The 23,047-nt window shown below is 40.2% G+C and overlaps 1 protein-coding gene across 5 annotated transcripts in view; it reads right to left on the bottom strand.

Moving 5' to 3' along the window:
- The window catches only part of nup93 (nucleoporin 93), a 137,228-nt gene that overhangs the window by 1,629 nt on the left and 112,552 nt on the right, over nucleotides 1–23,047 (bottom strand). For all 5 annotated transcript variants that reach the window (XM_085991218.1, XM_085991220.1, XM_085991219.1 and 2 more), the window contains 15 exons: nucleotides 22,583–22,657; nucleotides 21,745–21,837; nucleotides 20,502–20,641; nucleotides 20,103–20,235; nucleotides 18,027–18,184; nucleotides 17,222–17,387; nucleotides 16,155–16,248; nucleotides 15,228–15,419; nucleotides 12,454–12,580; nucleotides 11,458–11,530; nucleotides 11,325–11,369; nucleotides 9,653–9,769; nucleotides 4,763–4,881; nucleotides 1,641–1,758; nucleotides 992–1,075 (listed from right to left, as the gene is read on the bottom strand). In XM_085991218.1, the coding sequence (XP_085847344.1) occupies nucleotides 992–1,075; nucleotides 1,641–1,758; nucleotides 4,763–4,881; nucleotides 9,653–9,769; nucleotides 11,325–11,369; nucleotides 11,458–11,530; nucleotides 12,454–12,580; nucleotides 15,228–15,419; nucleotides 16,155–16,248; nucleotides 17,222–17,387; nucleotides 18,027–18,184; nucleotides 20,103–20,235; nucleotides 20,502–20,641; nucleotides 21,745–21,837; nucleotides 22,583–22,657 (1,734 nt within the window). The remainder of the gene's footprint in view (nucleotides 1–991; nucleotides 1,076–1,640; nucleotides 1,759–4,762; nucleotides 4,882–9,652; nucleotides 9,770–11,324; nucleotides 11,370–11,457; nucleotides 11,531–12,453; nucleotides 12,581–15,227; nucleotides 15,420–16,154; nucleotides 16,249–17,221; nucleotides 17,388–18,026; nucleotides 18,185–20,102; nucleotides 20,236–20,501; nucleotides 20,642–21,744; nucleotides 21,838–22,582; nucleotides 22,658–23,047) is intronic.

Genomic DNA, 23,047 nt, shown 5'->3' with positions numbered 1-23,047 from the left:
GATTGAGAGCTTGTTGTAACATTAGATGTATAGAGGATGAACAAAATAAGATCGACAAAGAGTGCGCTATGAAGCTCTTCCCCATAGAATCACAGAATGCTACAGTGCAAAAAGTGGCTATCTTCAGCCCATCGTGCCTGTGCGGCTCTTTGAAAGAGCTATCCAATTAGTCCCACTCCCCTGCCCTTTCTCCACAGCCCTGCCAATTCTTCCCCTTCAAGTATTTATCGAATTCTCTTTTGAAAGTTATTATTGAATCTGCTTCCACCGTCCTTTCAGATAGTGCATCCCACCAAACAGGATAAATGTGTTTTTTAAAAACTGTTCCTAGTGTGTATTTTGATTATATTAAATATCTCCTGCTCTGCTCTAACCTCTGAAGAGAACTCCCTGCTGAAACAATTTGATTATTCCCCCATTTCTCACACTTGCGGCCACCTTGTCTGAGGAAAAAATGCCAATTTTATCCCAAACAGTAGGTAAATTTGTGCTGCGGACCTTTGCCAGAGAGGAAAGTTCAGATTTACTTTGCAGAGCTCTTACAGATAGTAGACGGAAGGTTTTCACCCTGGATTTAGATCCATGTCCCAGAAGAGAACAGACAGTGGGTTAACCTACTATGCTAACCTGTCAAAAATAATGCACTTTTTACTACTCTAAATACCAGAAGGAATGTACACTCTCGGGAGCCGCAAGCCTACATTTCGTTGTACTGCACTTCTGCACTAACAATGACAATAAAAGTTGATTTGATTTGAAGTGGAATCTCTCAGACAGAAAGGAATATAATTAAATTCTATCCTATGTTAAACTTTGCATCTTTTTAAAAGTAGCATCCAGACCAGAGTAGTACAGGAATTCAGTCTTGGAATTTACTGCATCACAGACAGCCAGACCTCTGACAGCCCAATGACAGGCCTGAAATTTCATACCCATGAAGGATCATACACAATAGTATTAAAGCAAGCCATCCCCAGCAAAAGCTTCTTACCTCGTCGCTGAAATTTCGGAACGCTGCCACTCTCTCCTCGACACTCTCCTGACTGAGAGGCACGAGTTTCAGTCTCTCCATGATCTACATGGGGAAAAAGCAGTACAGTTAGGCAGACCACTAAGAACTTTAAAAACCATATATATTATAAAGTCGGTCTTGTATTTTTAGTTGAGAAACCTGGCGGAAAGCCTACAATACAGGATACTGGCTGGAAACAGTGGGTAAGAAAGCCACTGCTTGATGTATCTGGTCAAGTGATGCCAAGCTTCAGTTGTAAACGCCTGATAATTGTAAGAGGAAAGGAAGACTGAGGAAAGTAGGAGTTCCTGTAATGATGTAAATCAAAAATATACCTACCAAAGAGTTATCCTGATCAACATTACAACAAAATAAATAGTAACTTTTAACTCTACAACATGACAGTTTGTTAAATTGATCAGTGCCTGGAGAAGCAGAAGAGCAGGCTACTGCTGCCCTCCTCAGGCTGCTGTTGAAACTACTCCCTAACCACGGCAAGAGTGGATCACATAGTCTTGGACATAAACGGCTTCGAGAAACTCCTTTGTTTCTGACTGGAACTTCATTGGTTAAGTGAAGGGGAATAAAGTTTACTAGCTTTTAATGAAATGAAAGCATAATAACTCACATCGATTGCTCTGTCAATATTCCCAGAATGGTACTCATCAAAGAAGGTAATTAGGTCCAGCAGAAGGTAGAAAGTGCTGTCAAGTGACTTTTCCGCAGCGACTCCCCGATTGCGATACCTATCAAAAAAGGAAAAGGTTATCCTAAGAAAACACTACCCGGATCTTAATCCTAAGAAAACACTACCCGGATCTTAGTGACATGGATTTCTTTATTTCATGGATCACTACCGTGCTGTCTATGCCTTCTCATCCTCATGTTTAAATCCTTCCAAAGCCTCATCCCCTCCTTATCTCTAACCTCCTACTGCCCTCATATCGCTGCCCCCCCTACCCGATCTTTCCGTTCCTGACTCTGGCCTCTTGTGCATGGCAGCCATACATTCAGTCGCTCAGACCAACTGCTCAAAAATTCCCTCCCTAAATTCCTCTGCCCCTCTCTCCTTCTGTAAACCCACCTTTTTGGCCAAGCCTTTGGTTGCCTCTTCTAATATCTCCTTTTTTGGTTTGGAGTTTTTTTTCCTCTTGTAGCTCTGAAGCACCTCGACCTGCAGACATTTATCTACCTTAAAAAGGTACAAGATGTTGTTTTTAATCTTGCCGGCCTTTCTCAACTCTCCAAAATCTCCGATTGCTCCGAACTGCACGGCCCACTTCTACTCCACCAAACCCATCACTCCTGTTCGTGACAAGCTCCACCTATTCCAGCAAATTAACTTCAGGATTCTGGTTTTCAAATCTCTCCACCCAGAGTGGTTTTCTCCCACCATCCTTCACTGCACGTACCCGCCAATCTATCACCGAAGGCTGATCTCTCAGTTAATAAAAAGAACAAACTTGCATTTATATAGTACCTTTCACAACCTCAGATGTCCTAAAGCGCTTTATAGCCAACTAAGTACTTTTTGAAGCGTAGTCCCTGTTGTAATATAGGAAACGCCTCAGCCAGTTGGGCACAGCAAGCTCCCACATGCAGCTATGTGATTAATAGGCTCCTAGTCTCCGGAATAGTCTCCCAAAACTACTTTCTGCTCTGCCCCACAAAGCAGTTGGAGATGTTTTTCTTTATGCAATGAACGCTCTAGAAATGGAAGTTATCTTCAGAAAAAGTAATGGAATATTTTCTGCATGCCTCAGAAATCCCTCAATAGCCCAACAGTCACTGCATGAACTGTTTGAAAAATGATTGCAATTACAAATGTGTCATTTACTGGTATCTTTCAGAATCCAGAATTGTTTATAGCAACATAGGAACAAGAGTAGCCCCTCGAGCCTGTTCCGCCATTCAATGAGATCATGCCTGATCTGTGATCGAGCTTCATTTGCCCCATATCCCTGAATACCTTTGGTTAACAAAGATCTATCAATCTTAGATTATAATTAAGACTTGGCTTAGCACCAACTGCCGTTTGCAGAAGAGAGTTCCAAACTTCTACCACCCTGTGTGTGCAGAAGTGTTTCCTAACTTCACTCCTGAAAGGCCTGGCTCTAATTTTTAACGATGCCCCCTGGTCCTAGACTCCTCAACCAGCGGAAATAGTTTCTCTCTCTCTCTCTTAATCAGTTCCCCTTAACATCTTGAAAAATTCGATCAGATAACCCATTAACCGTCTACATTCCAGGGAATACAACCCTAGTTTGTGTAATTGCTCCTTGTAATTTAACCCTTGGGAGTCCAGGTATCAATAGGGTAAACCTACACTGCACTCCCTCCAAGGCCAATATATCCATCCTAAGGTGTGGTGCCCAGAACTGCTCACAGTACTCCAGGTGTGGTCTAACCAGGGTTTTGTACAGCTGCAGCGTAACTTCTACCCTCTTGTACACTAGTCCTCTAGATATAAAGGCCGGCATTCCATTAGCCTTTTTGATTATTTTCTGTACCTGTCCGTGACATTTTAATAATCTATATACATGGACCCCCCAAGTCTCTTTGGACCACCACTGCTTCTAGCTTTTCACCATTTAGAAAGGACCCTGTTCTTATCTTTTTAGGTTCAAAGTAGATGACCTCACACTTACCTACATTGAAATCCATCTGCCACATGTTTTGCCCATTCACTTAATCTATTAATAGCTCTAATTTTATGCTTCCATCTACACTACTTACAATGCTGCCTATCTTTGGGTCATTGGCAAACTTGGAAATGTGGCTTTCTATCCCATCATCCAAGTCATTAATAAATACGGTGAATAGTTGAGACCCCAACACAGGTCCCTGCAGGACACCACCAGTCACATCCTGCCAACTACCCCTACCCTGTCTCCTGCCGCTCAACCAATTTCCTAACCAGGTCAATAATTTGCCTTCAATTCCATGAGTTTCAACTTTAGCTAATAGTCTCTTATGAAGAACTTTATCAAATACCTTCTGGAAGTCCATATAAATAACATCCATCGACATTTCCCCTGCCAACTACTTCAGTTGCCTCTTCAAAAATTCGCTCAGGTTCGTCAGGCATGACCTACCCTTTACAAATCCACGCTGGCTCTCTCTGATCAGCTGAAAATTTGAGGTGTTCAGTCACTCTATCCTTAATTATAGACTCTGGTAATTTCCCAACAACAGATTTTAGGCTAACTGGTCTATAATTCGCTGGTTTCCCTCTCTCACCTTTCTTAAATAGAGTGACATGTGCAATTTTCCAATCTAAAGGAACAGTTCCTGAATCGAGAGAACTTTGGAAGATTACAGTTAGGGCATAGCTTGAGGAATAGCCTTCACCAACCAAGCCAATATATTGTGTACAACCAGTGCATTTTACTGACCGTTTCACTTGCTCTAAAGCTATCTATATTGACAGTCATGTATCTATATTGTATCTGAACAGTGTGGCATTTGCTTCTAGTCACCTAGCTTTTAAAAAATATATTCCTTCTTAGCGGTTTTAATCAGATAAGTTTCATTGCACTGAAAATTCAGTTTAAATTATGCTTACGAGCTGTTAGAGATAATTAAACCCAAGTGAACTAGCATGCAATGCAATTTCAATGGGACTACAGAGAGCATAGTTATGATGCATGGGTAAATAATTAACAGTTCGTTTTTAATAAGGTATTTTCCATTACCTTTATACAGGGTTAAGATAAAGACAAAACCATTAGCAGAACCTGCAGCTCCTACCTCTCAGCTACTGAAAGTGCCATGTTTTTCAATCGCTCTTTGTTAGACTGGGGTGCACTGATTTGTGGTATCACAGGACTCAACAGTTTGTTCATCAGCTCCAGGACCTTGTCTGGATTCTGGAAATAGAATGTTACTGAAGTATTAGTCTACTGATTAATATATTCTGAACATACAAAATCTTGGTGCATGATTCTGCACTAACATAATTGATTGGGGTCTCCAAGCTGTATCCACCACAGTCAACAAGTATCACGATATTTCCTTGTTTGCAGGGAAAATGGCAGTCAATGGCTTCTGATGATTCTCTGCAGTGTTGTGGAGATGTGGACTACTGAGGCTTGCAATCTTAAGATACTAGCCACAGGCCTCAATGGTTTGCACAATGGTGCCTCGCAACTTTCACTGGAACTGCCAATAGCACGGGTGTATTTTCACTTTTACTGCCTGGTGGAAAACAGAGGCAGGAGATCGGCCGACCGTTTTAATTACCATTGAGGTCAATGAAAATCGGGCAAGCCATCTGCTGCTGCTGGTTTTCTATTCGGCGTTAAGTGAAAATTCTCCCCATCAGTCAAAGTTCATTGGTATGGAAACAGAAGTCTGCAGGGTGCACACGCGCATCCCTTACAATAGCAGAATGCAGTAGAAGGATTTAGATGTAAACTACTGGCATTGATGGATAAAGTGACCCCAGGAACCGAGACATTCTTCAGTGGCTGAACGACCAAACCGTTTCAGAATGCTGAAATTTGTTTTTTTATTTTCTATTTCGCCTTTTTCCCTTTCTTGGGCTCCTCAATAATTGCCATCCTTTGACATTTGTGAAAGGCGGGGGGGGGGGGGGGGGGGGGGTGGCGGGGGGGAGAGGAGGAGAAAGTGAGAGTGAGCAAACTGGCCTCAGATTTCTTCCAATACCATTTTGACATCAGCCAGAAGGGCGGGCAAAAGTGACTGTGGGAGTACCTGGCCTCCGCTCTACTGTCCCACAACAGCAAGTGCAAGATTGGGAACTGGGTGTGTGGAGGACTGCAGGCACAAAGCTGTATTCCACTATCCTTTGGCACAGTGTATTGGGGTTCCAAAAGACTCTGCTGCCCTAGTGGGACTGACATGTGCTTAACATCCTTATGGGTCCTACTGTACAAGTGTAAAACATGCTTTCACCATATGTCAGGTCACAAAGAAGGATTGCAGACATCTCTAACCAACTGAAAAAGCCTTCATTATAGTAACAATACTGTGGAGGAGGAATTCCTGGAGTGTATACGGGATGGTTTCCTAGACCAATATGTCGAGGAACCAACTAGAGATCAGGCCATCTTAGACTGGGTATTATGTAACGAGAAAGGAATAATTAGCAATCTTGTTGTGCGAGGCCCCTTGGGGCGGAGCGATCATAATATGATCGAATTCTTCATTAAGATGGAGAGTGAAGTATTTGACTCAGAGACTAGGGTCCTGAGTTTAAATAAAGGAAACTACGATGGTATGAGGCGCGAGTTGGGTAGGATTGATTGGGGAATGTTACTCAAAGGGTTGACGGTGGATAGGCAACGGCAAACATTTAAAAATCGCATGGATGAACTACAGAATTTGTTCATCCCTGTTTGGCATAAAAATAAAACAAAAAAGGTGAATCAACCGTGGCTAACGAGGGAAATTAGGGATAGCATAAGATCCAAGGAGAGGACATATAAATTGGCCAGTAAAAGCAGCAAACTTGAGGATTGGGAGCAGTTTAGGATTCAACAAAGGAGGACAAAGGGATTAAGAGGGGGGAAATAGAGTATGAGAGTAAGCTTGCAGGAAACATAAAAACTGACTGTAAAAGCTTCTATAGATATGTGAAGAGAAAAAGATTGGTGAAGTCAAGCATAGGTCCCTTGCAGTCAGAATCAGGGGAATTTATAATGGGGAACAAAGACATGTCAGACCAATTAAATACATACTTTGGTTCTGTCTTCACAAAGGAGGACACAAATAACCTCCCAGAGATGTCGGGGAAAATAGGGTCTAATGAGAGGGAGGAACTGAAAGAAATCAGTATTTGTAGGGAAATGGCGTTAGGGAAATTGACAGGATTGAAGGCCGATAAATCCCCAGGGCCTGATAATCTACATTCTAGGGAAATGGCCCTAGAAATAGTAGATGCATTGCTGGTCATCTTCCAAAATTCTATAGACTCTGAAACAGTTCCCATGGATTGGAGGGTAGCTAATGTTACCCCACTATTCAAGAAAGGTGGGAGAGAGAAAACGGAGAATTATAGACTGGTAAGCCTGACATCGGTAGTGGGGAAAATGCTAGAGTCCATTATAAAAGATGTAATAGCAGAGTACTTGGAAAACAGTGACAGGATCAGACAAAGTCAACATGGATTTACAAAAGGTAAATCATGCTCGACTAATCTACTGGAATTTTTTGAGGATGTAACTGGTAAAATAGATAAGGGAGAACCAGTGGATGTGGTGTATTTGGACTTTCAGAAGGCTTTCGATAAGGTCCCGCATAAGAGATTAGCGTGTAAAATTAAGGCACATGGGATTGGGGGCAAGGTACTGACTTGGATAGAGAACTGGTTGGCAGACAGGAAGCAAAGAGTTGGAATAAACAGGTCTCTTTCCGAGTGGAAGGCAGTGACTAGCAGGGATCGGTCCTAGGACCCCAGCTTTTCACAATATATAAATGATCTAGACGAGGGAACGAGATGTGATATCTCCAAGTTTGCAGACAACACAAAGCTGGGTGGGCGTGTGTGCTGTGAGGAGGATGCCGAGAAACTCCAGTATGATTTGGACAGGTTGGGTGATTGGGCAGATGCAGTATAATGTGGATAAATGCGAGGTTATCCACTTTGGTGGCAAAAACAGGAAGGCAGATTATCTGAACGGCAATAGATTGGGAGAAGGGGAAGTGCAACGAGACCTGGGTGTCCTTGTGCACCAGTCGCTGAAGGTGCAGCAGGCGGTTAAGAAGGCAAATGGTATGTTGGCCTTTGTAGCGAGAGGGTCCGAGTACAGGAACAAGGATGTCTTGCTGCAGTTGTACAGGGCCTTGGTGAGACCACATCTTGAGTATTGTGTGCAGTTTTGGTCACCTTATCTGAGGAAGGATGTTCTTGCCATGGAGGGAGTGCAGCGAAGATTCACCAGACTGATACCTGGGATGGCAGGAATGACGTACGAGGAGAGATTGGGTCGAATGGGCTTATATTTGCTGGAGTTTAGAAGAATGAGGGGGGATCTCATTGAAACTTATAAAATTCTAACAGGACTAGACAGACTAAATGCAGGATGTTTCTGATGACCGGGGAGTCCAGAACCAGGGGTCACAGTCTAAAGATAAGGGGTAAGCCATTTAGGACAGAGATGAGGAGGAATTTCTTCACCCAGAGAGTGGTGAACCTGTGGAATTCTCTACCACAAAAGGCAGTTGAGGCCAATTCATTAAATATATTCAAGAAGGAGTTGGATATATTTCTTAAGGCTAAAGGGATCAAGGGATATGGGGAGAAAGCAGGGACAGGGTACTGAATTTGGATGATCAGCCATGATCTCATTGAATGGCGGAGCAGGCTCGAGGGGCCGAATGGCCTACTCCTATCTTCTATGTAACCTGCACCCACTCCAACTAACTGAAATAGCTGGCTCATCACTTTAATACTTTGTTTGTTAAAGCTGTAGGAACCTTCTTGGTGAAAGAAGCTCAAGCCCTGTAATAAATGTGTAGCTATACTAATCCAAGGAACTGAAAGGCTCTTTGAACACTTTATTACATTCTACATCAAGGGTCAGGCAGACACAAGAAACATCTGAGTCAGCTCTTCCGAAGGCTTACACTGTGATTGATGATCTGCCGGATTTGGATCGTTGTGTCTGTGAAAATTAAAGGCTGTGAAAATCGACGTCAGCAAAGCTTACAGACTGCGGTGCTGAAATGAATAGAACTGGGAGTCACCATTAAAACATGTCTGTGTTTCCATTGTTTTTTAAATGTTAAAAACCAGTGATGATGATCCTAACAAGGCCAAGCATCCGAATAAATGTCAGGGAAAGCGTTTCAGAGAGCCTAGGAGTGCTTTTCTATAAAAAATGAAAACTGACAAAGGCAGAGTTTCAGATAAGCACAGCAATGTCTGATGAGAACTGTGATCAACCAGTCATCATTTGGCATGTGTTCCATCTATTTCCAGAATTGTTCATCTTATGCGAGAATGCTTTCAGTATTCTCAACTCAGCATCATTCCGACATAACACACATAGATAAACAACAAACTGGTCACATACAACTCATTGTACCAGTATACTATAAACTAGAATACTTAAGTAATTCTCCGAGCCTTTGTATAAAAATCAACAGAAGACATGTTACAATTCCTCACTCACTGGTTTTGAAATGAAGAGATTAATACAATTAATACTGGCACAGCCAACAAGGCGACTACAGAGTGGTAGGATGGGGGTACCCTTCCATGATTCCCTACACAATGAATTCCTGGTCGTAACTGGGCCATTAGGGGAAGCCCCAAGGAAGACGAGACAATTAAAGCAACTCAGACTGCAGAGTCCTGGGATTTTACCCATTTATTCCACCCTCCCCCGCCAAGTTGAGAAATAGTACGTGGCACATGCAAAGATCAGAAAGGGTCTTTAAAAAAAAAAAATGCACCTGTGATTCTGGATGGGAAAGGATGAAGATAATACATTTTACAAAAATATTACAATATACAGTAATACACAGCACTCTGTTCAAAATTTATTCAAATTATTTTAAACAAGTAAAAAATATCTATACCATAAAGGCATAATTTAAATGCAGTTTGGAGGAAATCTGATCATCCTCATTAACATACATTTATACTTAGATACTTTGTAGGTAGCTGCCTACCTTGGCCAGGTCGTAAAGCTTCACAGCCTCTTCAAACAGGCCCTTATTTTCAGCCACTGATGCGACCTTACTGATAACAGCTCGCGTGTCTCCAGCAAACTTGTCGATTACACCAGGCTGATTAGAAAAAGAAAACGGTTGCAGTAAAATAAATGGCATCCTGTAATTAGCTTCAGATATTTACATAATTCCACTGAAATTTTCCATGGCAACTAGGTAGCAAAGCTTATTAGAAAACTGCATTCAGAATGGCAATAGAATGGCTGGTACAGGAAATGGAAATATCGCACAGTGCAGCAGGGGGTGATCTTCTGAGACTGGGGTTAAGGAATATAGTCCATTGAGAATAGTCTGTGCTTTGCTCTGTATCTAACCCTTGCTAAACCTGATCAGAGATTATTTGACATGATCACCGGGTGCTAAACACAAGACAATTAATCCCCAGCAAAGACATCCTCAATGTGTGCAAAAACAATGGATTTTTACAGAAAGTAAATTAATATCTGAAACGTTACTTACAATTACTATTTATAATACCTTTGCTTAAAAAAAGCAAAGTCAATGTCTAAGTAAGCATTTAGGGTTGTGCAAGAGTCTCCAAATCAAACTAGAGAAATCTACACAGGTAGAGTTTCAGTTTGGCCAATACCCTCTGCTAATACTAAAAGTGCACAGCTTACCAGTAAACGGCATGAGTGAACTTTACATATGCATACACCATGACAATCTTAAAAGGGAAATAACTACAAATTAAAGCTGTGGTCAAGGTAAAAACTTGTGTTTTAAAACTGTACTGACTCCATTATTCATTCTTGTTGCAATATTGAAAAATAGAGGATAGGGTTTCTTACTAAAGGTATTGTTTGCACCATCGATAACCATCTAACAATTTAGAAAGTTTAAATTTTAATTGACTAAAAAGCACTGTGAATGAAATTGTCTTCATAAAATTGATCACCTGTTACACACATTCTCAGTAAAAAAAAGAAATTATTTTTGTCAGTGATATCGCCACCTCTAAATAACAGGGCACAAAGTATACTGATGGCTCAATAGATTCATGCACCAATTGATATGCTACTGAGCCATACAGGCCAGAGGAATCCCAGGGTTTGATCTCTGGTCTGTGCTGAATTAGCTGATCTCAACCAGGGTGTCAAGGTTAATGCTATGATTGTCCTCAGTGTCCTGGGGGAGGGGCAGGGGATTTACACAGTGGCAGCCAGTGTCCATAGTCCTGATCAGTACAGAGCGGCCACCACTGCAAGCGAGAGTGTGGGGCCAGAAGGGGCCAGAATCAGAATTGGCAACAATGTCCACTGTGGCCAGACAACCTGTTGACGCTCACTGAGCAGGCTCGCACGACTACTTGAGCATGCAGTTTGAACGCTGCCAGCATCCATGGAACTGTACCCCAGCATTAGTCGAGAGAAGCGGTAAAAGGAGTAAACAGGAAGGAAAAGAAATACAGCATAACTGAGACAGTCTCGCTTGAAATCTTGCTGGAACTGTAGGCAACTCCTACAACCAGGTTACACAGTTGGATGCAGCAAAACGGTTTACTCTAACTTGAGCCTACACGTCATTAAAAGTTAGTAGGGAATGCTCTTCAAAATAAAGCTTTTAAAGAGAAAGGGGAAAAAAATTAGTGTCATAATAAATCTCATCTCACCTTTCGACTGCCATCTTTCTCTAATCGTCCAAGTAGCATGTCAAACTAGAAGCAAGGAATGAAAAAATCATTTAAGAAAAATGGAATGTACCATGTAGTTTTTACAGCATGTCTCGGTTGGTGCATTGCTTACCTCTCGGCTTTCAATGACAAGCTCACTGACACATCGCATGAACATGTTTTCTCCTTGACTGTCGTTCTCATTTCTATAGGAAGTGACACACAAAGTGAAATAAGCCTCAATCCGATGTGACAGCTGAGTTACAGAATATGCTACGCAGGTTGGAAAGCCATTTTCTAGTTGCTCTCTCCTTTTCTCTTCAGTACCTCGCAATTTATTCTGACTGAAATTGTTCCATTAATAGTGGAGTGCAGCCAGTTGAACTCTATCACCCTGCTTCAGCAATTGAACATGCACCATTCATTTACATGACTGTGGAGATGTTGCTTCTCATTATTTCAGTCACTGGTCAAATTATGTACAAATGTCTATGTGAACCAGAACATGTTGGAAATTTAGAAACCTGCATACTGGAGAAGTATGTGCTGATTGATAAGTCACTAAATATCATAACCATATTAAACACTATAATATTTACTCGACAGGGAATTTCCAGTGGGCAACAGAAGGTCATTTTCCTTTAAACCAGCAGTAATGGCATCATTAATAATCCTTTCTGTGATCATAGCTCACATCAAGGACATGAAGCTCAAATAATTAATACTGCACCTTTAGTTAATTCTGGCACTAAAAAAAACTGCCTTATAAAACTGAAAATCTATATTATAAACAGATACAAGATAATGCTTTCAAGGCTGTTATGTCATCTTAATGGTGGTTTGCGATTCCAAAAGCCTTGCTCTCAATTTACCCCTCCGATTAGATTATTGCCTTGTTATACACACTTGGATTTCCACTACTTTCTGCATTGACCCAGCTTATCGACTCACATTTACAATGTATCGTCAGAATAAAATTTGTATAATTGGTTAGCTTTAGTGCACTTGAAAAATGTTTTGCTATTTATGCATTTCATAATTTGCAAAAAAGGAAATACACTATTCTAAAGCTTAAAGTCTGCATCTGAATTTGCCCAGATTGTGATGGATATTAAAGGAGGAATGTTACCTGAGGAAATAGAAGTATTGAAGTGCCTCTCTGGGATCAGTGGGTTCAAATTTCCTGGTGTACAACATTAGCAGACGGATGAAATTAAGGCGTCGTATTGGTCGGGGATCAGCATTGTCTTGGCTCACTGTTAGAGGATTATAAAACTCAATTACAAAAGCTTGAAAAGAACAGCAACATAGAAACACAAACAGGGTAAAAAAAAAAAACCTGAAATTGGGTATTCCCTCTCCAAAAGCTTGCCAGGCAAACCTCAAGAGTGTGTGAAAATCAGCCACAAAGCACCATTTATTTCTGGGTCTTGGGAAATCAAATTCAAGATTCACCAGTGTAGTTATATTGAGAGATTAATATGGGAGATTGAGAACTCCTGCACATCATAAATGATATATTTAAGAGAACCAAGACCCCAATATAAAAATAGATTGAGGGGATGGTTCAGTCGCTCTTGCTACAAAACATTATACTCTGCACTGGAGTCTTAGTCAGGCTACTAGATGGATCATGGTAACAAAGATTGCTTGCCTCATGTTAGTATTGATAGCCTTGGAGAAGTCTATAAACAAGATTGATCTACCTACAACCTCCTAGCAGGAGAAGGAAACATGGTGACAAGAGGGAAAAATCTTGAGCAAAGCACCAATAATGTGGAAAATTCCATGATTGGGCTTGTGAACAATTGAAACATACTCAATGACTCTGAAACAAACAAGGCTAATTATACAAAGATTAAAATTGGTTCATGGTATCTTTAGGTATCAAGTAATTTTCCACTCTAAACAGGTATCTATATAGATTGCTTACAAAACTAGGCAAACTTTATTAGTCAACCTGAAATTGTTTCCTCATACCAAGCCTCACACAGAAACTTGAGTTGGAACATCTCTCAGTGTTATTTCTGTTAAGTATGTTTAGATTAAACCCTTTTGACTGTATTCCCAGTAAAGAATGTTCTTCCCCTTCGTGGGAATATAAATGCATACCAAGAACTCCCCCAGTGATTCAAATGGTTAAGGCAGTAACCAGTTGAGCCACACAAACCAGGAAGAACCCAGGTTCAATCCTTGGTCTGTGCAGAGTGACCGGATCTTAATACAACCAATTAGCCTCAGCGCCCAAGTTTGGGATGGGATAAATTGGCAAGCATTCCTGAACTTTAATCCTGCAGCCCCCAGCTAGAGCAAATGTGCATGTCAGATGAAGGGAATGGATTTGGTTGTGATTACCCCTACAATCAAATAACTACCAACATTCACTGTCTAGGCTCACATATCAACGGCCAATTGAATAAGATACCCGAGGGCACTTGGAGTACAATGCCCCAAGTGAGGATGTAGAGTACAGACAGGAAAAAAAATGACAAGTTTGGTTAGAACTAAGGCCTGTGCCCAAATACTTTGAGCCAAAGCTTATTTGATACAGTAAATCCTCTATGCTTCAGTTGTACAGAGCCCAGGTCAGTCCTATCTGGAGTACTGTGTTAAGTTTTGGGTGCCGAAACTCAGGAAAGATACAGTGGCCTTGGATGGGGTACAGTACAGATTCACCAGAATTATACCATGGCTTAAAAGGGTAAAATTATGAGGTTGCATAAACTTGGTTTGTAGTCCCTTGAGTTTAGAAAGTTGAGGGGTGATCTAATCAAGGTCTTTAAAATGATAAAGGGATTTGATAGGATGGATACAAAGAAACAATTTCTGATGTAGAAATCTAGAACAAGGGGGCAATCATAAAATGAGAACTAGGCCATTCAGAAGTGAAATCAGGAAGCACTTTTTCCACACAAAGGGTAGTGGAAATCTAGAACTCTGTCCCCCAAAAGGCTGCGGTTGCTGGGTCAATTGGAGCTTTCAAGATTGAGATTGACAGATTTTTGTTAGGTAAGAGTATCAAGGGATATGGAGTAAAGGTGGGAAATGGAGGTATAGCCTCGAGGGTCTGATTGGCCTACACCCATTCCTATGTTCCTCTATCCTATATACAAAAAGCAACTATTTGAAAGCAGTGTGTTACTCTGCTAAGTACATACAGGCCTTGGAGAGGTGCACAGGAGATTGACTAGAAAGATACCATGGATGAGGGACTTGTTATATGGAAAGACTAGAGAAGCTGGGGTTATTCTCCTTACAGCAGAGAAGGTTAAGGGGAGATTTAATAGAGGAGTTCAAAACTATGAGGGTTTTGCCAAGAGTAAATAAGAGAAACTGTTTCCACTGACAGGAGGGGTGGTAACCAGAGGATACAGATTTAATATAATTGGCAAACAAATGAGCGAGCGAGATGAGAATTTTTCTTGACACAGCGAGTTGTTGTGACTTGGAATGCACTGCCTGAAAGGGTGATGGAAGCATTCAATAGCAACTTTCAAAAAGGAATTGGATAAATATTTGAAAAGGAAAAAATTAATGGTCTATGGGGAAACAGCAGGAGTGGGACTAATTGGATAGCTCTTTCACAGGCACAATGGGCCGAATGGCCTCCTTCTGTACTGTAGTTTCCTCAGAGGTTGTGGTATATTGAGCAAAACTATGACCTCGCTTCTGCACAATGAACATATATATTGCCATTCCAATCTGGCCACATCTATAATATCCTGGTGAAAATCAATTTAGGAGCACATTTTTCCTTGCAAAACAAAGGGCGGCAGTGACTGTTTGGGATTATGCTAAATCCTTTATACTTCTTGTCTAAACCATTAATTGAAGAAAGACAATTTAAAACTATTTCAAACCAGTTAAAGGGCCTGTATAGGATAGTTCTAACATTGTACTTACACAGCTGTGCGCTTTGGGCAGATGATTTCAGAAGAAGTTTTAACTCATAAAGGACCAATGCCACATGCACTGCATGACAACGCAGTCGTTCCACACGGAAGAGGAAGGCGATAGCGGCTTCAAATTGGGCTGTAAGGAAAAGGACTTGGAAGTACAGGAAAGGATGCTGGTTGGCTGCAAAGTGGGATTCACCTGAGGAGGGAAAAAAATATTCAGGGGCATGGTAACAATGGAAGATCTGACTGCAGCTTTGTGGGTCAACAACTTGCAGAAAATTCAAAACTAAGTGCTGCAGAAGTTGAAGGATGCCTTTATTTCTACGATCCACTTATCGGAATTAATGTAATAATCAATCGCCCTGGATAGAAACGTAAAGTTGTAATTGAGAGAAGGCATGAATGAAACATTATATATTTGAAAATTAGATGAACTGCTGAAAGGCCTGAACTCCTTGCAATTGTCAAGACTATCTTACAATAAACACTGTGGTTTTCCTGTTATCAAGCAAAGCAATTTTGCTGTGGAAGATGCACTCAACATACCTTCCCCTGTAGGTGTGACAAGACATTAACTGACAAGTTATAGCTGCAGACAGATTTTCTAGAATAAATGGTTTGCCTAAAGTTCTTTCAAAATGTAGTTTTATTCCAACCACAGGGCTACCCCTTGTACTCACTATTTGCACAATTAACAGATGGTGTAGATTCTACTATTGCGGTGTAACCTACAGCACCAAACCAAGTGTTTCTATTGTGTGGGAATCCGCCTGGGGGCATCCAACTGAACCAACAAGGTGCAGTCCACCGAGAGCTTGCTGGACTGAAGTACTGACCAGCATGGAGACTTTAATACAGAAATCACCGGGGTTGTTAAGTGCTAGCAGGCAGCTGGGCCTGTCAAGTTAAGTGTTCAGCACAGGATGCTTACCATACTCCTCCAGCAGCTGGCTCTGCAGCTGTGGCAGTGTTTGCCTGTCCTGAGGCGAGTTGGTGCCATCATCTTCAAAACACACTTGATTCAGCTGAAAACATAACACAAGAACACACTTAGTACAACGTGCACAGTTTCAGCAGAAAAGGGCATTTCACACACTGGATAGCACAGGTTAGATGCAGGGTAACACTCTGCCCACAATGGCCCAACAATATGCCTCAATACCAAACCCATGACAGCAGCCCTTGCTACTGGTTTGATGTTTCCGTTTCACATATTATTCAGCCTTGTAGTCTCTGTGTTAAGTGGCCAATCTGGTGTTAAATTATGCAGTTTGTGCTCATGAAGAACTAGATTGAGACTGCACAAGCTCACAGCACTTAGGATCCTTGCAGCCAGCACAAAAGCAGCTTTGATCTAGTCAGTCTATGCTGGAATTAAGTTTAGGCTGCCGAGTAAAGAACTGTGTTCTAACATATTTATATCATCCAGTGCCTTACAAATTCTGTATTTACTGAAAGCATCACTTCTTAAATGATTCTGTGTATTACTCAGGTTTTTCTTTTCACTATGTAAATGAATCAAAAGCAATGCTTTTTTAAAAAAAACTTTGTACAGAAAAGCCTGTAGTTCCAATGCAGTTTCTTGATCCAGGTTATTAATATTAGCGATTACTCGCTTGCCCTGTTACACATTGATTGGCAGTGTCTAATGAAGCTTTCTACTGTTTGGTGCTGAGTGTGGTAATGAGTTAGTCCAAATTGCCATTGACAAATAATTTAACTGAAACAAGCGCACATTGTAATCAGGAGTTGAATTCTTGATGACTACGGTCAGTATTTCAACACTACATCTACAAATACTTTACAATTATGTACTGAAAATAGAAATACGGTATAAATCCAACAATCCTGAACTGAGCAGTTAATCATGGGCCATGGTCACAAACCTTGGGAAGGAGGGTCACTGATTAGATCAATACTCAGGTGGAAAATGTGATAATGAGTTTGCCAACACATGCAAAATACTAGGTAGGGAAAGAATTAAGTGAGTGCATATACCTTTAGCCAGAGATAGTCGTCTGTCTTATCAGCAATTTCACTGTGGTTGTCAGTAACATCACATCGACCAATCAGGCAGTAGACTGCTCTCTTATATGGGTCTGTGCTGTTCCGCAGAGCCCGGCGGTAATGTAGGCGAAGTTTGTTCTCTGTAGTAGGAGGTAACCTAGGAAAGACCAAACAAGTTCAAACAGAAAGAAAACCCAAGAGGCCGAGCAATCATTTTCAATATGTGCAAGTAAATACACAGAACTTTCAGCCTCCCCATTCCTACTCAAAAATACTCAATCATTTTAGCTGAGTTATACTGTACTTTCCCTCTTACATTCTGCCATCACTATTTTCAGCTGAAATGTAGATAGGCAAACTGTTTTCATCCAAGCCAATGCCGGTCTATAATGAGTCACTCTCCATCCTGGTTTTTAGCCCCTTTAGGCTCATGTAAAGTGCCCGCACAGGATTGTTTTGCTACTCAGCAGGTCTAATTTCCTTCTATTTAAAAAGAAAACTGTTCTAGAATAAAGAAAATTTGACTGTAAACCTTTTTTCTCTGCTTTCATTCTGAAAGAATGAATGTATTTGCATTTATATAGCATCTTATCACATCCTCAGAAAATCTCAAGGTGCTTTACAACCAATGGATTACTTTTGAAGTGCAAAAGGGTAAATGCATCTTTGCATGTTATATACCGAAAATGTATTTTTAAATATAGCTCTTCTCCTCACACCCTCAATATGTTGATAGCAAGACTCATCTCCTACTTTAACAACTTTTCAAGCGTCACAAACTTAATATGGCACTTACCTTCTGTCATCACCCTGAACATACTCCTGGAACCAATTGTTAAATTCTCCCAGCTGATGCTGTGCACGATTCACCACCTGCATTGCTGCCATTAAATCTCCACAACGCAAACAATAGTAGATGAGGGCCCAGACTGGCTGACCTTCAACCTCACCATCCTAGACCAATCAAAAAGATTGAAAAAAACACCTCAGAACATTATCCACTGCAATTTTTGTTCAGTAGTAATTGTAAACAAACATTAGTTATTAATAAGCAGTTCGTGGAGTTTCTGTATCCCAGGATTCTATGCAATAATCTGCAAACTTTGGTCAATTTTTTTTAAGTTAAAATTACACAGTATACAGTGTATATTTCTATCTCCACAATAAATTCCTATCATCACCGGCCACACTTATTGCATGGTGCAAGATAAAGACGCTCCTATACCCCATCAGCCACTGGACTTCAAAATTACCATCTTCAAAAGACCAACAATGTAGACTCAACCCCTCTTCAACCCAAAAAACTCAACTACACAACTGGTCTAATTAGTTGATTTTTGTGCTTTAAAAACTCAAATTATCTAGAAATTTGAATTAAGGATCTTCAAATTAACTTGAGTATACTGTACATACCCTACATAAACCTTGACCCAGAATTTCCTGAAAACGTGCACTGAAACAACAGCGTAAAGCCGATTTTGGCACAATAGAGTGAGGAAATGTGCGTGACTTGTGCCCATTTTTATGCTATGCTCGAATTATCTCGATCTTTTGCGCTGATTCAGTAGAATGTCTGCCACTTATTAACATAACTCTGGCCCTATGCAAAAGAGCAAAGAATGCAAATTTCCTGCATTTGTGCCAGTTCCGAAAGGGCATAAATACACACCTAAAATTTTAGGTGCAGCTGGACATGGTCATTATTTAAAAATATATTTCTCCTCACAGATCTACACTGTATTTTCTAGATCTTTGAATAGATTAGTTATATTAAAAACTGAAAAGCCTCCACGATTGCATTTTCTTCAACGTGTGCCTAATGTGCTTAAAGGATGGTTTGATGGCATCAAACTTAATTTTCATACATAAAAGTTCTGCGCTTTCCTCGGTGCCCGATTGTTTGTTGATTTCGGCTTGTTTTACGCCAGTTATGATGTCCTGGCATATGCTAATTAGATTCTCAGCAAATTTCAGCTTATGTTGCCAACGGCAAGATCACTGTAAATTTTGGCCTCAATTGCCAGTTACATTGTTTCAGGAAATTCCAGACCATTATAAAATCTAGGTGTGTTTAGAACAAGTTGCAGGTTGCAAAACAGCCTTCAGGTTCCTGATGACTATCTAGGCCCTCAAAGTTTCTTACAGGTCAGGACTTCAAACCTCTCAGACTGGTGTTACATTGAAAACCCATTACAACCCAACCATTATTCTAGAGTTTACATTGATACTGCCACAAAACAGTGTGGCACAAGCAATCACTTGGTATGGGTACAAATAGCTTTTAGACTAAAATCTGAATATATGTAACTAACAGTCTACGCTCTTAAATTTTGGTGTGTAATACAACTATCAGAAGGAATCCAAACAAATGGTGATTAGAAGTCCCTAATTTTCAACTGTCTTCATGTTCCTTTGGGAATACTTGCAAACAAATTCAACACACATACCAAATGAACCCCAAAATAGTGATGCAGGAAAGACACCTTGATTTCTAATGGATAATAGTCCACAAGCCTAAAATGTGCACTAACTAGAAGTGGTAATAACCATTACCATAATCATGGAGCTTGTCTTTTAAACTTTCTGCCAGTAGCAATTTCTTTACTTTGGCTGTTGAGTCTATGCCACTGTGGCTTCAATATGCTTACAATCTTTATTTTGGAAGGAGACAAATTATTCAAGAGATCTTTTATCGCATTTTAAGTTTTGTTTTTGTTTCAAAACAACCAAATAGACACCAGCAACTAAATGGAAGACTGGGGGATTTTAGAAAATCCTGAACCTTAAAAACAAGTTATTTTTTGTTCATTTGCGTATATTTCAATATTGAATAAAATGCAGAAAGCATCACCAGTATTTTGAGTACAAATACCTGAAGTCCTTGCAAAGGAGCTGGCAGCTTAATGTTAAGAAAGCTACGGACGAGTTGGTAAGTCCCAGGTACACCTCCTAGTTGAGCCTGGTGCAGATTTCCATAGACTGTCGCCATTACATAGTTCTTGTAGCTAGGAATGAAAACATAAAAAGGAAAAAGTCACGCGATGGTTGGCACTGGAACTTAACCTCCAACTCTAACATTATGACCTTGAGCAAACAGTATTAAAATGAACCCCGTTTGTCCTGAATAAATAATCATCAGCTATGAAACAGTTCTCAGAAGCATCAATATTATTTTGTACCTGATTGTGCAGTTCTAAGACATAATATAAAAGATGATTAACAAATTAGCATTAACAGGACGTTAACCATTCCTCAATAGGCCATCTCTCACCTCTGCTCCAGAAAATGTAAGGCCTGTCTTACAAATGCCATCTGCATCTCCAAACTGGTACGGCTCTTCAGTGTATTGGTGGCGGGTACCAGCAAGACATCAGTCATCTGCTTCACCATTGCCCACAGTTCAGAGACATTCTATAAGCAAGAAATCAGTCAAATGAGTACAACAGCTTTCTAGTATTTCACAAACAATGTCCTTGAGGTAGATGCATTGTTGGAAAATAATGTTTACTACTCCTCTTCCTGGAAACGTTGCATCATTATAGCAGGTACTTGTACTGAATTACACATACCACATACAAAAGATTCTTTCATTACAACTCCAAATTTTTGTAACATTGCACAATTACAGTCAAAATTAATTTCATGGGCAGACAAAATAATCTTTTCCTTTAAAAAAATCTATTTTTATTATTTTGTAGCTCTTTTCCACAGCACTAGATACTATTCCCTAGCCAAAAGGGAAGAATAGCAACCTTCTTCCAATGCCGTTCTCGAGTCAACAACTAGGAGAGGCACAGATCCATGAATGGTTGCTGGGGAGAGGAAACCGAGAGCTCAGCCTCCACTTGTCTAAGACTAAACATAACCCACAAGACATGAATACACTTCACAGTCAAATGCCAAACCAACAATTGGGCTCGTTTCCGATGATAACCAAAATACAAACTATGCTTCAATGATCTACAGCCTACTTTAGCAATGCAAAGAAGTTGCATGACTAACAGAATAACTGTAGGCCAAATCAAGCAGTCTCTGAATCTTGTAAGATTTCTAGGTTGTACTGAATGGCTGATTGGTGGATGGGTTATTGCCATGTTACAAATTCATCAGCAATGTTTCAATTTTCAGGGGTGGTACAGGAGCGAGAGAGACAAGCTGCAAAGATGAAGGTGAACCATATGGAAACAAAGCAATAATAAAAGTAAGAGGAAGTGCAATTAAACTATTGTGTTTCTTTAGCTTTCAAGCAAAATTTCTAATGTCAAAGAAATGCACAGATTAGGTTTAATTAAAAATACAGAACATTAGGTATAGTATCATAAAACAGTCTCAGCAAAATTAACCTTTGAAGGTACTAACATTAAAGTATATAATAAAAATCTAGAACTGATTATGCAGTACAACAAAAAAAGCACTTAATTTAAAACAAATCAATACTTTGTGTAACATTTAACACTAATTCTCTGAACACAAATGAATGTACAGTAATAGTGGAGATTTTTATATCTGGGTACCTTGTCATCCAAAGACTCAGCTACAGTACTGCAAAGGTCTCCTAGGTTTGGTTGTAGATGCCCATTCACTACCTTCTCATTATATACATAGATCTGTAATGAGCAAAAAGGACAGAGAACATGTCAAATCTCAAGCTTTAAGGCTGAGGGATTTTGCATGAATATTTGTACATAACTGCATCAGTCACTCTGTGTGCAACCGTGTGAAGCAAAGTAAAAAGCCCACACTAAGTGGGCACTATATATACACAGTGGGCATGACATACAATCACATTAGGAACAAGATATACTGTAGGTAGATATGTCAACATGCAATCAAGCGTTATTAACAATACGTTTAAATCTGCAGTCCTGTATTAAATGAGCACACTATGTACATGTAAACTCTGATGTGTTGACTTGGATATGAGAGTCAGATACAGACTGTTCCACTATATAGGTCATTAGTATTGCACCTCTAATTTTATTTTATTGGCCTTCTCTCTTCAATGTATTTTTTGCACTTTTTTTGGTCGCTCATACCTTAGGCTACTTCCTCATTAAAAGGGTAGGAAGGCAAAATGATCCTAGAACTCTCAGTTGTACTCTCTAGTTTTATAAATATACACTAGAAAATATGCTTTTTCTTTAAAGGCTTAAACATATCTCGCCACATCTAGTGTCTCTACAACAAACTTCAAATATCTCAAGGCAAATTTTACAGTGAGTGAAAATGACTGAATGAATTGTAATCTTGCCTTTCAGCAAAGTGATGGGTTTAGTGTGAGTCTTCATAACTGAAAACATTTCCTGCATCTAAAAAGCTAAAACCTGCAGGTACAAATCAGCATTTACACACCTGTCGAGCATAAGCCACTTCCACACTGTCCAATGCACTGCGTCCTGGTGGTCCCATCTCACTAACAAAACTTGGCTGTTTATAAAGGAAGAGTAGACATCCAGCTTTAGTATGAAAATGTTTTACATCAATTTATTGACCTCCAAGTCAGAAACATTTACTGATTAAAGACAAAGATATACATGAAAACTTCCCATTCTGTCTACTTTTAACTAGTTTTTGATAGCTATTTGAGAGGTCCGCAAGTATGTATCACTGCAGTGCTCGAATATGTGCATATGTCATAGTCTTTTAATTTTTCCAAATTTGCTCTGCTCCTCTCCTGGAGGAACCAGCAAGACCATGGTAATTAACCCATTCTTCATACGTTTACACAGACAGTAAGCATTGGCAGACTGCTCAACCATGAAGGAGATCACAGCTTAGCCCAATAACTCACCCAATGTCCACACATACATGCACTTT

The sequence above is a fragment of the Somniosus microcephalus genome, chromosome 6 (assembly GCF_052327205.1).
Source record: "Somniosus microcephalus isolate GS21.2 chromosome 6, FLI_Smic_1.0, whole genome shotgun sequence".
Lineage (NCBI taxonomy): Eukaryota > Metazoa > Chordata > Chondrichthyes > Squaliformes > Somniosidae > Somniosus > Somniosus microcephalus.
This window is presented reverse-complemented; position numbering and strand designations above follow the sequence as displayed.